General features: G+C 35.8%; 2 protein-coding genes across 2 annotated transcripts in view; one reads left to right on the forward strand and one right to left on the reverse strand.

Annotated features, from left to right (window-relative positions):
• The window catches only part of PTPRO (protein tyrosine phosphatase receptor type O), a 223,646-nt gene that overhangs the window by 173,538 nt on the left and 34,679 nt on the right, over positions 1-15,429 (reverse strand). The gene's annotated exons all lie outside the window — the stretch shown is intronic.
• LOC147914789 (uncharacterized) overlaps positions 1-15,429 on the forward strand; it is a 46,690-nt gene that overhangs the window by 22,856 nt on the left and 8,405 nt on the right. Inside the window, exon 3 of the mRNA XM_087442705.1 lies at positions 7,529-7,611. Within this exon, the coding sequence (XP_087298831.1) occupies positions 7,529-7,559 (31 nt within the window). The 3' untranslated portion in view covers positions 7,560-7,611. The remainder of the gene's footprint in view (positions 1-7,528; positions 7,612-15,429) is intronic.

The raw sequence follows: 15,429 nt of genomic DNA on the forward strand, positions 1-15,429 counted from the left end.
TTTCTATTTCTTCTTAAGTTACTTTTGGTATTTTGTGTTTTTCCATGAATTTTTAAATTTCGTCTAAGTTATCTAATCTGTTGGCATGCAGTTGTTCATAGTACTCCCTTATGATCCTTTTTATCCTTACTACTGTAAGGTCGGTGGTTGCGTGCCCTGTTTTACTCCTGATTTTAGTAGTTTGAGTATATTCTATTTATTTCTTGGTCAGCCTAGCTAACATTTTGTTAATTTTGATGATCTTTCCAAAAAGCCAACTTTGGTTTTATTGATTTCCTCTGTCGTTTTTCTATTCTCTATTTCACTTATTTATGCTCTAACTTTTAAAATTATTTTCTTACTGTTGCTGCTTTAGGTTTAATTTGCTCTTTTTCCTCCAGTTCTTTAAGGTAGAAGATTAGGTTATTAAGATCTTTCATCTTTTTCAGTATAGATGTTCACAGCTATAAATTTCCGTCTAAACACTCTTCTAGTTGTATCCCATTAGTTTTAGTATGTTGTCTTTTAATTTTAATTCATTTTGAAGCATTTTTAAATTTTGCTTGTTATTTTTTTCTTTGACCTATTGGTTATTTAGATGTGTGATGTTTAATTTCCATATTTTTGTGAATTTCTCAAACGTCCCTCTATTACTGATTTCTGATTTAATTCTATTGTGGTTGGAGAACATGCTTTGCAGGATTTCAGTTCTTTTAAGTTTACTAAGGCTCATTTAATGACCTAGCGTATTGTCAATCCTGTAGAATATTCTATGTGCACTTGAGAAGAATGTGTATTTTGCTGTTGTTGGATGGAGTATTCTATAGATGGTTTTTAAGTCTAGTTCCTTTTTAGTGTTGTTCATGTCTTCTGTTTCCTTATTGATCTTCTGCTTAAGTGTCCTGTCCGTTTTTTAAAGGTGAAACATTAAATTCTCCAACTGTTATTTTGAATCATCTATTTTGCCCTTCAATTATATCAGTTTTTGCTTTTGGTTGCTTTCAACGTATTTTTATGCCTTTGAATCTGAAGTGTCTCTCTGGTAGACAGTATATACTTGGGTTACTTTTTAAATCTATTATGTCAATATCTGCCTCTTTTATTAGAGAGTTTAAGGTAAGATTTACACCTGCCATTATGCTAATTGTTCTCTGCATTATTTAATGTCTTCATTCCTATATCATTCCTATATTCTTCCATTACTCACTTCTTTTGTGTTAAGCAGATATTTTCTAGTGTACCATTTTAATTACTTTGTTGTTTCTTTTATTATAATTTTTGATAATTTATTTTCTTAGTAGTTGTCCTGAGATTATACTTAACATCTTAATTTAAAACAATCTAGTTCAGATTAATACTAAATAAATAGTATATATCAAAAATTTGCTCCAATATAGCTCTGTTCTACCCCCTCTTTGTACTATTATTTTCATGCAAATTACATCTTCATATATGATAAACCCACCAGCACAGTTTGATAATTGTTGCTTTATGTTGTTGTCTTTTAAATTATATAAGTGAAGAAAAGATTTACTAAAAATTAAGTTTACTAGCTGCTTTTTATATTTACCTGTATAGTTACCCTTATAGATGCTCTTTATTTCTTCATGTGGATTTAAGTTACTGTCTAGTAAAACTTAACTTTCATTTCAGCTTGCAAGACTGACTTTAATAAATCTTGTAGGGCAGGTCTGATAGCAACAAATTCTCTCAGTTTTTGTTTACCTTGGAATAAATCAATACCCCCTTCATTTTTGAAAGATGATTTGGTTGATATAGAATTTCTGGTTGACTCTTTCTTTCAGCATTTTGAATTTTCATCTCACTGTCTTTTGCCTCCCTGGTTTCTGATGAGAAGTCAGCTGTTAACCTTATTGAGGATCTCTCATTCTCAGTGAATCAGTTCTCTCTTGCTGATGTCAAGATTCTGTCTTTGTCTTTTGACAGTTTGAGTAGGTGTGGATCTCCTTGACTTTACCTTACTTAGAATTCGTTGAGATTCTTGCATGTATAGACTGATGTTCTTCATCAGATTTGGGAAGTTTATGGCTATGATTTCTTCAAATATGCTTTCTGCCCCTTTCTCTCTCTCTTCTGCCTCTGGGACTCCCATTATGTGTATGTTGGTATGCCTGATGATGCTCCACAGTTGATGCTCCACAGTTCCTTTAGACCTTGTTCATTGGTCTTCACAGATTTTCCTTTCTGTTCCTCAGACTGCGTAACCTCAATTGACCTATCTTCAAGTTTGCCAATTCTTTCTTCTGCAAGCTCAAATCTGTTGTTGAGCCCCTCTAGTTAATTTTTCATTTCCGTTATTATACTTTTCAACTCCAAAATTTCTATTTGTTTTTTTTTAATTTCTGTCTCTTTATCGATATTCTTCATTTAGTGAAGCATCGTTGTCATACTTTCCTTCAATTCTTTAGATGTGATTTCCTTTAGTTCCTTTAACACATTCATAACAGCTGATTTAAAGTGTTTTGTTTAGTAAGCCTAAAATCTGGGTCCCATCAGGAAGAGTTTCTATTGATAACTTTTTTTCCTGTGTTTGAGCCATAATTTTCCTGCTGGAAAGTGGACATTTCAGATCCTATAATGTGGCAAATTTGGAATTCAGGTCCCCTCCCCAGGATTTGTTGTTGGTGGTTTTTGTTGCTATTACTGCTGGGTTTCTTTGTTTAGTGATTTTCTGAGACTAATCCTGCAAAATCTGTATTTCTTGTAGTGGGTAGCCACTGAAGTCTGTGTTTGATCGGCTAACTGGTTGGCAAATGATTGGTCAGAGATGTTCTAAAATGGCTTGAAGCAGCAAGTCTTCTACCCTTTGCCAAGGAGCTTTATTTGTGTTGGGGAACTCCAGCAATGCTCAGGCAATTTATAATTCTGCCTTTGCCTTTATTTCCTGCTTGTACAGAGCCTCAAAACCAACCAGAGATGAGAGATTGAGGCACTCATGTCTTTCCTCAGAGTATACACAGCCCTGCTTATACATCTGGACTTTGAAATCCCCAGCAATATGTCAGATCTTTTCAAAGACCTCTATGACCATCTCATTGCCAGGTCTTCCTTTTATATTTCTTTCCACCTTCTTGTTTGCCCTAATTGATACTGAAGGCATCTGTGATATTAAACAATTTCTGCTGATTGTTTTCAACAAATGCCCTGGAGATAGGCTTTTGAGCTCTGAATCAGATCAAATAATGACAATGCCTTATGAATAGGGATTTTTCAGGAAGCTTCGAGGCAGACCAAATACTGATGATGCTCTGGGGACGGAACTATTTGAGGAGCTCCAAATTTGTTCTGCCCCCATGCTCCACAGCTCCAAGGCTGTTGGTTTTCAAGGTGACTTCAGAACTAAGGAGAAAGGGATAGCTATAGGCCAAGTTTAAAATCCGTAAATCTTGTTCTCACTGAAGTTCAGCAGTTTTTCTTGAATAAATACTTCTCTGATTGTTGCAAGCCTTTGGTTAATTTCTAGAGTTCTGAAAAATCTGATTTGGATATTTTTTTCCATGTTTCCATTGCTTCTATGGAGGAGTGGATTTGTGGAAGTTCTCACTCTGACATCTCAGAAGTTCCCAGACTCTTCATTGACTCTTATTTTTACGTTACTCTCTTCTCAATATTTCAATGATCCAATTTCTACTTGGGAGAAGAAAGTCCTCCCTATGGATATTAGTCTTGCTTTGGAATTGTTTTGTGCCATTCCAAAACCAGGCAATAAATAGAGAATGTTTTTAAACATTTTCAAAGCACAATTATTAACAAATGTCTGTACCAACCAGTATTTTTCCTAACTTATTTTGTATCTTATTTCCTTTTTTCAACCAATTTTTCTTTGCATTTTTGGAGTGGTAGAATCTTTGAAAAATATAAAGAATAGTATGGATTCTCCCTAAAATGTACACATATAAGTACAAAAATACACACTTTTTCTAATGTGTTCATGGGCCTGAATCCCTAAGATCTGTCTGGAACACAGATTAAAATTTCCTCTCAGAATTTTATACTACATTTGTTTATATTTACTGTCCCTATGTTTTATGCCATCTTTGTATCTGAGAAAATTTACCCTTGGTAGTACATAAGAAGGATGAAATCAACATTTATTGAATGTTGATTATCTCAGTTACTATGTTATGTAAAATGATTCATGCATAATAGGTATTTAGTAATTATATTTTGAGTAAATACTACTTTACCTATATTATTTTAGTGCCCTTAACTATTTCCTCAATTTTTGACAGATAAACATGGCCCTCAATAAGAAACTAGAATAGTTTGATAATATGTTGCACTCAAGAAACAGCAGAGTGGGTGGGGAAAAAAAAGATGAAGAAGTACTGCTGAAATTGAGAATAGATTCAAAACTGACTTCACAAAACTTGAGAAATCTTTCAATTTGCACCACTCCGAAGATCTGCCGCTCCAAAAGTATGAAACAATATAAAACAACTGATGAAGATTTGCTCTTGGGGGCCTCAATTGTGAGCCCAAGCTCAGCACCCAAATTACCTTCTTCTCTGGTCCTATTGTGTGTCTCTTACAGGACAGTTTGCCATCAGCATGGTAGCATTAGCAGTCCAAGGCAGCAAAGCCTATGTTCAAGTTCGTGACTCCATGATTATGTTTGTTTCTACCAAGCCCTGGTGCCCACTTTACTTAGCATTTTACATATGGATCTGAATATGGTAACAGCCTCTCATAGGTACTGTAACTACTTCGACTTTAATTTTTCCATGTATTTTAACTCGATTCCATGTACAACATCTGGTGACACTAATTACTGCCTGTCCTAGAAACTTACACTCCAGTTTGCCCTTGTGACAGTCATGTCATTAACTGACTCAGAACCAACTCTAATTAATCAACTGACAAATATAGATGGTCCACCTGCCTGCACCAGTTTTAGTCTGAATCCAGCACAAAATAATATCCTCGGCAGCATTGCCTGTGAAAATTCTAGGCACTGATAAGACAATCTATTTATTTAGCAGGCTAAATGATGGAGGAAAACTGAGTATTTTCATCAGATTTCAAAATCAACATCTAGCTATCTTTAGTGGTAAATTCAATTCACAAACCAGTAGGGAGAGTCCTGTGTATCCTTCTCATGCCCATCCCTCTACCCCCAACAGTTTATTAATGTAGGCAAGTTTTTCTGGTATTTTACTTTCAAGTAGTCAACTTTACTGTTTTGGCTGCATTCCAGTCTGTGTAATTACACTATCCTCCCTCTTAAAGAAAAATAAAATCCCACCAAATCATTGTGGTTTTAATTAGAGAAGTTATTCTTTACTTCCTCTCAAGACAAACAAGAAGCTGTCAAATTGTATTTTCACTGCCACAAAGCAGCTGTGGTCAAACCAGGGGGCCTGGGTTTTACAATAGGTAGGAATCTCCTAATTAGTTCCATAATGGACTTTAGAGTCTTTTTGACGAAAGGCATTATGGAACTAGAATGTGGTATTATTGTACACACAGCTCCTGCTGTAGACAGCAAAAAGTGAAGTTCTGTCCAGTGTATTCTCCTTACGCCCCAAGATTCATGTTAATCAAGTATCTCAATATTTATATTGCATTCCAACATGCTAAAAAGGCAGAAAACATTCTCAGCTCACGTGAAGGAGTAATTCATTAGGAATACATACCTATGTTAATATATCACAAATACTTGGTACACCAAAGAATTCTTAAGGAACATTTAGAGAACAGAATGTCTTTTGGGGGGCTCACAATTGAAAGAATTTTGCCACGTGTAACTCCCTGAAAAGATTATTTTGATTTGCAAAAAATAAAAAAGACTGCACACATATGGAATAAAATCACAAACACACACATACATACAATATTACGGCAGATCTAGTGAATGCCTTGAGGATTATCATTTTCCTGCAATTAGTGTTTAAAATAAAAATGTGAGCTTGAGGTTTTGCTACTTATTTTAACATTAAGAGATTATTTGCTGGTTGTAAAGTGTTACAAATTTTACAAGATATCGTGTTTTTCTAATTACAAATATAATACTCATTGCAGAAAATTTGGAAGATCATTATGTCACCAACTTGACAAAGCTAATATGAGCAGTTTGGTGAAGACCTACCTGTATTATAATCTGCATTATAATCTGCTGTCCATTTACTTTTTCATTTAGCAATACATCATCAACATTTTCCATGTTGCTAGTATCTTATACAGCATTATTATTCTTACCTGCAAAGTATGAATATGCCATAATTTATAATCTCTGGTTTTGGGAAATTTAGGCTGCCTCAATTTTTTAATACTCTAAGTAGTGTTTCGAGGAACATTCTTCATATGTATCATTGCATTCATCCTTGACAAAGGCTTTGTATCATATTTGGTTAAGCCCTTAGGACAGATTCTTAAATAGAATTACGGAATTAAATGTATGCATATTTTCCAGGCTTTTGATTTTTAATGCCACTTGCTCTTGAAAGATTTATAGAAGTTTTCCTGTATCACTGCCAATAAAGAGAATTATGATTTATTTTTAATTTTTTTGTGACTCAAAGGCAAAGGAATGAGTTTATAATATTCCATTATATTCACTAATATTTTTTTCATGTCTTTTGGCCATTTGTACTTTCTATTTTGGAATCACTCATTAATTCCTTTGCCTATTTTCCTATTGAAATATTCCTCTTTTGAATTGGTTTGTAAAAATGATTTCTGTATTACGAGTATCAGGAATATAAAAAATTAAGACACCTGTCATACATGTATAGCTTAAATTTATTTACAATAAAATTTGACATACAGAAAGTTAAAATGTTTTATGCCTTTAGAATTATGCTTTGAGAAATCTTCTACATGCTATAATTAAATTAATGTTCACATGTTGTTTCTTTTAATTATTTTACAGTTTTAATTTGCTTTTAAGGCTTCAATCACTTTAAAATTTATTTTGGTGTTACAGATTTTTTTCCATTAAATTCATTATGACCGACTTGAAGTTGCTGTTCATAGAGTTATTTATCTTTTTTTTTTAAATCACTGATGGATTCACACATAAAGAAGGCTGGGATTTTAGGCATGCAGAACAACAGGGAGGAAAACATTTCAATTTTTCTTTAAAATATTTCAAATGCTTATACTAGATTTTGTGAAGATCTTAAATTTATGCAAAGGTTTTGTCCACAAGAAGTTTACTCAAAGAACTTCTGTTAAAATGTGTCACAAAATTGAAATAATATATATACTTATATTAATCTTTGAGGAGGAAACAAATTTACATTTTTTATTGTTCATTGATATGTCTCAGTTTTCACTTGTCAGAATTTTCTAGATTCTGTGTAGTTATTCTAGGTTGTATTACCAATATATATTGAAGGAAACCATAGGGGCTGGAAATCACTTTTCATTGCATAAGTAGCTCTTTTGTAACCAGTAAGTTAATGAGGAAAGAGAGATGAGCTAATACAATGCAAAGCTTATAGTGTATCTTAGGTATCAAATTTATAATCTAGCAATTCCAATTGAATATTTTAACTAACTAATTCACCTTGTATTTCCAATTTAGGAAGACTTACAGAGGAGGTAAAATTGGATGATTGTTTAAATAAGCCATGAGGATATTACTGAGAAGATTTCACATCCTACCTGGTAGGTTTACACTAAGCGCTGTACCTTTGATTGTTGGTATATCTGTAAGAGCAGGTAAATGAGAAAGTTGAAGGTGACGTTGAAGCTGAAGACTTCAAGGTCAAGGAGAAAAAATAACTACTTTCTTCCCCTGTCACACCTTTCAGTTGAGACTTGCTTTTAATCATATGGTGTGTCCCCTTCCTACACACTAATTCAAAGAGTTACTTCCTTCTCATTGCAGATTATGTGTCCACTGAACCCTTCCAGTGAGGGATTTCCCCTTTCAATTTTAGTTTCAGAAAACTGTATTGACTGAAAGCCCAATTAAAACTCTTTTCAAAACGTACAGCAGTCCCTGTCACACCCACAGGGTGGTTAGAGAATTAATGAAGCAGCACGTTGGCAAACTAAACTCCATCCATCTGACAGGCTTCCTTAGTGAGACTTAGAATTTGCCGCCTCTGTGGTTCTCCGCCCAGGATTTCACAGCCCCCAAGAGAGCTGCCCATAAAGGAGAATGCGAGGTTGTTATCTCTGCCCTCTTCGCCCCCCACCAATAGCAGATATGCTTTATTTTCAACCAAAGGACAACCCTTTTTTTCATATCAGAAATATAATAGGCCTATTTAACTACTTCGGAGAATTAAAGGTGCAGTAATAAGCAAGAATTATATGACATGATATTCTCAGTGCTTAATCTTGGGAGACACATTTTAAGGGAAACACGTATAATGGAGAGAGGGTCAATATTTTGGAGAAATTTACCTAGAGTATAAATCCAGGTTCATCAATAAATTTCATTTTTATCCACATTTCTTGACATTTATCCATTCATTTCCAACAACACATTCATTCAACAATATTTTTTGAGTTCTACTCTGGGCTATGTACTATTCTAGTTGCTTGGGATGCAGCAATTTTTACAGCAGGCAAAAACCCCTGCCTACATTGTAGAAATGAAGACAATCAACAAAATAAGACCAATAAACAAGTTACATAGTGTTTCAGTGGCAAAGTGGTAAGGAGCAAAGTAAAGTAAGGAAGGGTGTTAGAAAGTGTTGCAAGTCATTGGGAAATGGTTAAATTAAAGCCTTATATGAAGTTGCCAGGAAAGGCTCACTGAGAAGGTAACATCTGAATAAATAGCCAAATATGGTAAGTGATCAATGCTGGGCAGAGAGGAGGCACTTGAGGGAGGCATTGTAGATAGAGAAAAGTGCCAGGGCAAAGCTCTGAGTGGGAGCATACCTGGAACATTGGAGGAACAGCAAAAGGCTGTGGCTGGAACAGGGTGAGCCAGGCATAGAGTAGGAGCATATAGGACCAGAAAGGTAAGAGGAGTCCAGATCTGAAGGGCCTGGTAGCTCACTGTAAGCACTTTACCTCTGAATGAGAGGTGAAGTTATTAAAGTGTTTTACTGAGAAATGTTCAGATGATTGATCCATTGATTGATTGATTGAGTAAAGCAAGCAGTCTTTATTGCCTCCTCCATCACTCCCAGACTCAGAAAGGAGGAAGGGCAGGCTCTATTGCCCGGGACAGAGTACAGTTATGGCTCTCTTCGCTGTGGGCTGGGCTCAGTGCAGGGTGGGGGTTAGAGCATGGGAGTTATACCCACAGCAGCCCACCAGGTCCAAGGAACATTCTGTCCACGCATCTCATTTGAGGTGGGATTGGGCATCATGGAGTGTGAGAGAATGGAAGGTGTCAAGGATGATCCAAAATGTTTGGCCTGACTACCTGGGAGGATGGTATTGCCACCAACTGAGAGGGGGAAGACTGCAAGAGAACAGGTTGGCGGGAGAATATGAGAAGCCCAGTCTTGGGTATGTTAAATTTGAGACAGCTATTAGACGTCTAAGTGGAGATACTCAGTATAAAATTGTCTATGTGAATCTGGAGTTCTTGGGAGACCCAGACTGGAGTTATTACCTTAGGAGTCTTCAATGTATAGATGGTATTGAAAACCATAAGACATATTCACTATTAACTGAGGCCTGCTCATTACGCATTGTCAGTGGAACTGACTGCACCTCAATTACAAAGCAGTGGAATGGTTTATGGGAAAGCCAGTCAAAACACTGTTTAACTCCCTTCCCCCAATAGCCGGTACAATCCCTCATAAGGCTACAAAAGAAAAAAGATATCACTCCCAATGTGGCTCTACTAGTCGAATTGCTTTATTTAATATTTTCAAGACTGGTTTGCTCCATATAAAATTTTGCTCCCATTATTCTGGAATAGTCTTCCTTCTTCTTTCTATCCATGAGATTCCTATCAATTTTTTAACTCCCTCCTTCTATGTAAGGTTCCTCAGTCATTGTAGGCTGCTGGTTTCCACCATTTACTTAGTGCCTAGTTGCACTGCTTATTTTGCACTGGAACTTGATTCCTGCCTCTTAAACACTTCTTTATAAGTCTTCCTGTTGGAGGAATGATACCAAGGGTGTGCATATCTGCATCCTTGAGGAGCCTAGAACATTGCTTACCTAAAGCGGACGCTCAGAAAATATGTATTGACTTAATCTAGCTGTGATGACGTTGTGCTCTTCTTAAGAAATGAATCATCCTAACTTCCTTCTCCTGCTTACAGAAACAGTGTTTACCTTGTTTGTATTCTAGAGTGGAGTTATGTTATTATTTCCTTCTTAAATTTTGCCACTAATGAGTAACCTTTCATTTCTCCTTGATACCTTAACTTGTTAATTGCAAAATCCTCAGTTGATTTGAAATAAATGGTGAATTGGTTCAATAAAATATTCTAAGGGCACTCCCTGAAATAAGAATGTAGTCTGATACCTGACCTAGCTTTGACATTTGTTAGTTTATACCATCTCCTAATCAGCTTATTGGTCACTGAATATTTATTTATACAACCTATACGTGTGCGCACACAGACACACACACACAGACACACAGACACACACACACACACACACACACACATTCCAACAGGTAAAAAAGGAAACATTTCGGTCAACAAATTTAAGAACTTATTTCTAAGTATTACTATGGATTACATGCTATCTCGATTATACGACCCACATGTTGTTAACAAAAGGATCTTTCTGTACAGCTTTTGTCTAACTAAAATCTTCATTGAAACACCTATAGACATTTTATTAAATATTTTTACATATTAAGAAGAACAGGACTTCTGAGTTTCAACTATGCTTTCCAAAAGGCATTCAACATTCTTAGGGTAAAAATACGGATATTAAAATGCATCAGAGTTGAAATATTATGAATCAAAATTTTAACTTAGAGACTAACAGTCATTTTAATTTTTTCCCCCTCACTGTGTTAGGGACACTAGGTACCATTGTAGCTTACATGTGAAATGCCATTCTGTAATCTCAGGAAAACATGAATGACAATATTCTTAGTAAAGATTAGGCTAAGAACTAGCAACCCAAAGTATTTCTGTACTCTAATCAGATGTAGTTTATCTTCAGAGGATACCACGCAGAAATATCACAAGTGGAACAAAACAAAACATTACAAAACAAAACAATATGCATAAATTTTGTGTGATATTTGTCAACTAATAACTACGACTTTGCTTTGATGGTGCACTTGATGTCCTCATTATTATCTTGCACTGTGTTGTACCTGGCTGACTTTGGTACTAATGACTTACTAAAGTCATTTTGCAGATGTACCTAAGAGTAGTTTTACACAAGCTATCAACTAGCTATGAGTTAGTTGACCTTAGGAACTGTGTTTGTAAGCAACACTTGCCCCAATGTCTGATGGGTTGAGATCCAGGATTGATACTATTTCTAACATATTTAAATATTGCCATTTATCCAAGAACAACAGGCACTGCCCTTCATAGCCTGTTAGTGGCAAGGATGGTTGCACACTGATCCATCCCCAATTTTGGTTTTGCCTTTCTTATTCCAAGGGCATGCATTTGAAGGCAGCTAATTGGGTTGAAGAGGATGTTCTTTGTTGATGGAATGGAGAAAAGGGAACTGTCCCATTGTATTGATTTTTTATTAGGATATGTCAGATAAATAAAAAGATGTTTTATACAGCCAAAGAATACTTCACACTGAAGTTTCCATAGCCACAGAAAAATCCAGAAAGCAGAGGCCGGATCTATATGAGACAAGTATTTCAAAATCTTTTGTGTTGTGGGTTTACGTAACTCTAATGTTTATTGTCAGTCTTACATAACCTGTAATAAAGGGAGTCACAAAAAACTAACACACTTATTGATTTTGTTTGCTACTACTGTGGATTTCAGTTCAGATTACTACATTTAGATTTCTTGGGAGGCAGCACAGCTTGGTGCTTACATAGTCTGCTCCACTACTTATTAACTGGGTAGCCTTGCCTCTCTGTTCCTCAACTTTTCCATCTATAAAATGATGATGACAATAAAGGTCAAATTTGAGAGTTAAAAAGAAGCTTTTTGAGTTAGAGTAATAAAACACAAGAAATAGTAAAAAGGATGTGAGAAGAGACAGAAAGTCAAATTATTGTAAGCAGCACAGGGATCCCACACAAGCAGAGAGAGGAAAGGCAGCAAAAATCTAATCCTCTTAAATCTTACTCTGGGAATTCTGTTTCTTTTCTTGCTCTTCTCCCAACTTTGTCTCAAACTCAGACTCGGTGCAGAAATCTTTCTCATTCCTTTCCCAAAAGGACAAAAATTAGCAGTCACAGCATGACATACCCAAGAGCCAAAAGCAGGATTTGGCAGCAAGATTTGTGCTTGCCATTTTCCATAGGGAGGGCTTCTCACTTTCTGTAGCAGCCATGGAAGCTTGAGAGAACAGGGAGTACTAGTTAGCAAGTAGAGCTTGTGTGGTCGCCTCCTATCTAGTGGAACTTGGGTTCATAAGGATGAGCCTGAAGTGAATCTCACCACCTAGGGGTTTGCTCGGCTACTTGAAGCTATTTTGCATTGAATCTAGTTTAGCTTAACGAATTTTCCTCAAACTGTCTTTCCTTTTAATGTAAATGAATTATTTAGATAAAACTCAACTTCCATCTGCTTCCATTTACTTAAGGTAAAGTCTTGCTTTTTTTAGATATATATTAAAATAGCTTTTCAGTTATTTTAAAACCATTTTCCCCCCTTAAACAGAGGAAAAACCATGTGGCAATGAACAAATTTTTGAATTCCAAAGACTTAAACACATCTCAAACAGTAGTATTCAAAAGTCTGGATGGTTTTTACTTTTTGAAAACAAAGTTTTCTATGCTTTTGTTTGAAACTTACATAGATTGAATGATTGTGTGCTGGTCAGATTTGGAGGGAGGGTAGGGTGGATGGAAGAAGGGGACTATACCAGGACATCTAGAATCTAGGGTTCCTCAAGACTGCCATTGAATGACAAGAAGATATGTCCAGTGTAGAAAAAGCAGTAGAGTCAAAATTAGATTCAGAATTCTTGGCGAAGATAGAAGCAAATTGTCAAAGCTGGAGAAGTGATGCAGAGTGGGGACAAAGTTTAATTGTGAACAGGAAAATGAGTCAAGTTGCGGAGAAAAGATAAAGAATAGGTCAAAATGCAGAAGTCAGGAGATTTAGCAATCAACCCATTAAAATGGCATTGTTTCTAGATCCCAGGCCAGAAGTCTCTAACTGCAATGAATTGGTATTAGAATAGTAAAATTTGGTATATCGGTTTCTTCAAAGAGCATGTTCATATTGTTCAATTAATGGGACCAGTGATTCTAGGATTCAGGTGTACTGCTGAGCAAGTATAAATATGTAACTACTTTGTTGCAGAACAAAATTATTCAATCTTCTTATTCAGCCAAATGTGTACAGACACTGCAAAAATTCAGAGAAAGTTTTGGGGTAGGTATGCAGCATTGTTATTAAGACTTAATAAGTCCTGCAAATCATTTCACCTCCTTCCTTGTCAAACAAGGATAACTCCCCTGTAGGTTTAATTACTGTCAAGGACCTGGATTGCTGGGCTGGTGTGGAATGTGCTTCCGTCCTTCTAACACAGGTGCTCCTTTTCACCGCACTGTTTTGACCTGTCATAATATAGTAATAGAAAACTCTGCAATTACAATGAGATAGACAGAAAGTTGATAAATGAGGTTTTGGACTAAAGCATTTAGGAACCCACAGAAATCAATTATGGTAAATATTTCCAGAAAACCCACCTGACATTCCTCTGAGAGTTTTTACTACAGTGATTTATTTCTAAAGAGAGAAGCCAAGAAAACACTTTCCACCTGGGAAATGTACTAATTCTGTAATAATGAATATTCACATAGGTACTAATGACCTCTCTCTTTTACATATGCTTACATTTATTTTTTCTACTGTCAAATGTGTCATGTTGCACTCTTTATGCTCCACAGTGAAGCCTCAAAACTGTCTTATATGTCATATTCCCAGATCCTTTTGTGATTTTTATATAGAATCATATTTTCCTTTCTGTATTGTACAATGGTCGGTTGTCAGATTTATGAAAGTAATATAAATTTAACAAGTGGGGCAAAGTTAAACAGATAGTTCTCCAACATAACCTCATTTCAACTGAACCTTTTTTACTGATTTATATGTGGTATATATGCTAATATTTTCTTTCTTTTTTTTTTTTTTTTAAAGATTTTATTTATTCATTTTTTCCCCCCAAAGCCCCAGTAGATAGCTGTATGTCACAGGTTCACATCCTTCTAGTTGCTGCACGTGGGACTCGGCCTCGCGTTGGACGGAGAAGTGGCGCCTTGGGGCTTGCCCGAGATCCGAACCCCGGGCCGCCAGCATCAGAGCGCGCGCACTTAACCGCTAAGCCACGGAGCCGGCCCTATGCTAATATTTTCATATGCATAACATTCTGATGCCACCATGTATCTGAGTTTACAAATTCTGTCATAAGAGGAACACTTGGAGTTTTAGTAAAACTAGTAAAACAAACAGTATGTCAGTCAGATCCTTTGATCTCTGAAGAAACTTTAAACTAACAGTGATGGCATTTGTTTGCAAAGAGCCTGAAGTCCTTAGCAATTGTTTTTGCTGTGTCAACCTAAGTGAGGTCTTGAACTCTGAGTGCTTTTACTTATGTGGTATAAGTCACATTCATTTTTTTGTTAATCAGATCAAACCACTGACTCATATTTAACTTCCTATCAAATAAAGCTTCCAAATTTTGTGGTTTTTAATTCATTCTCTTCTTTTGTTGCTATTAAGTCCTGTCTTCTCCACCTCGTTTTTGCTTACGTGGTTTCTTGGACCCAAGTATAAGATGCTACATCTATCCTTGATAACTTTCATCTCATTTTCAGCCTATAGCTCCAGCCTGTTAAAATCTTTTGGAATTCAGATTCTATCACCCAACATACTCATTATCTTTTAAATCTAGGCAAGTTGAAGGAGGTGTGTTTAATTTGTAGCCCAGCCAGTGTTGCACAGCTGTTCTTCGAAAAATAGAGCATGATTAAACACCACGTGGAGGAGAGGTAATTACTTTCTTTTGTCCCCGGAGAAGATAGTTTCAAAGTCCTGTAAAAGTAAGATCTTGAGGAAGCTCAAGGAATTAATCTTCTAAATATTGACATTCATTCCATATTCATTTCAAACTTCATTCCATACAGAAATGAAGCTCTGGTTTATTTTGTTAGGAGAGTGCCAATTTTCCTCCCTAGACATACTCAAGGTCAGCATGGAAATTAAATTTCCGCCATCTTGAATTTAAAGCTTATTCCTTCTTGTAAGTTTCATTCGCATCACATTTTGCAAGGTGTTCCAAGATTAAAGCACTAACTTTAAAAAGCTCAAGTAATAAAAAAAATATATAATGTTTTAAAATGTTTCACCTGAAAACATAGGTTTAGCTTTCTAATTTGGAATTAGATAG

This window comes from Ceratotherium simum, chromosome 17, assembly GCF_057802395.1.
Source record: "Ceratotherium simum simum isolate JZ-2026a chromosome 17, ASM5780239v1, whole genome shotgun sequence".
Classification (NCBI taxonomy): Eukaryota; Metazoa; Chordata; class Mammalia; order Perissodactyla; family Rhinocerotidae; genus Ceratotherium; species Ceratotherium simum.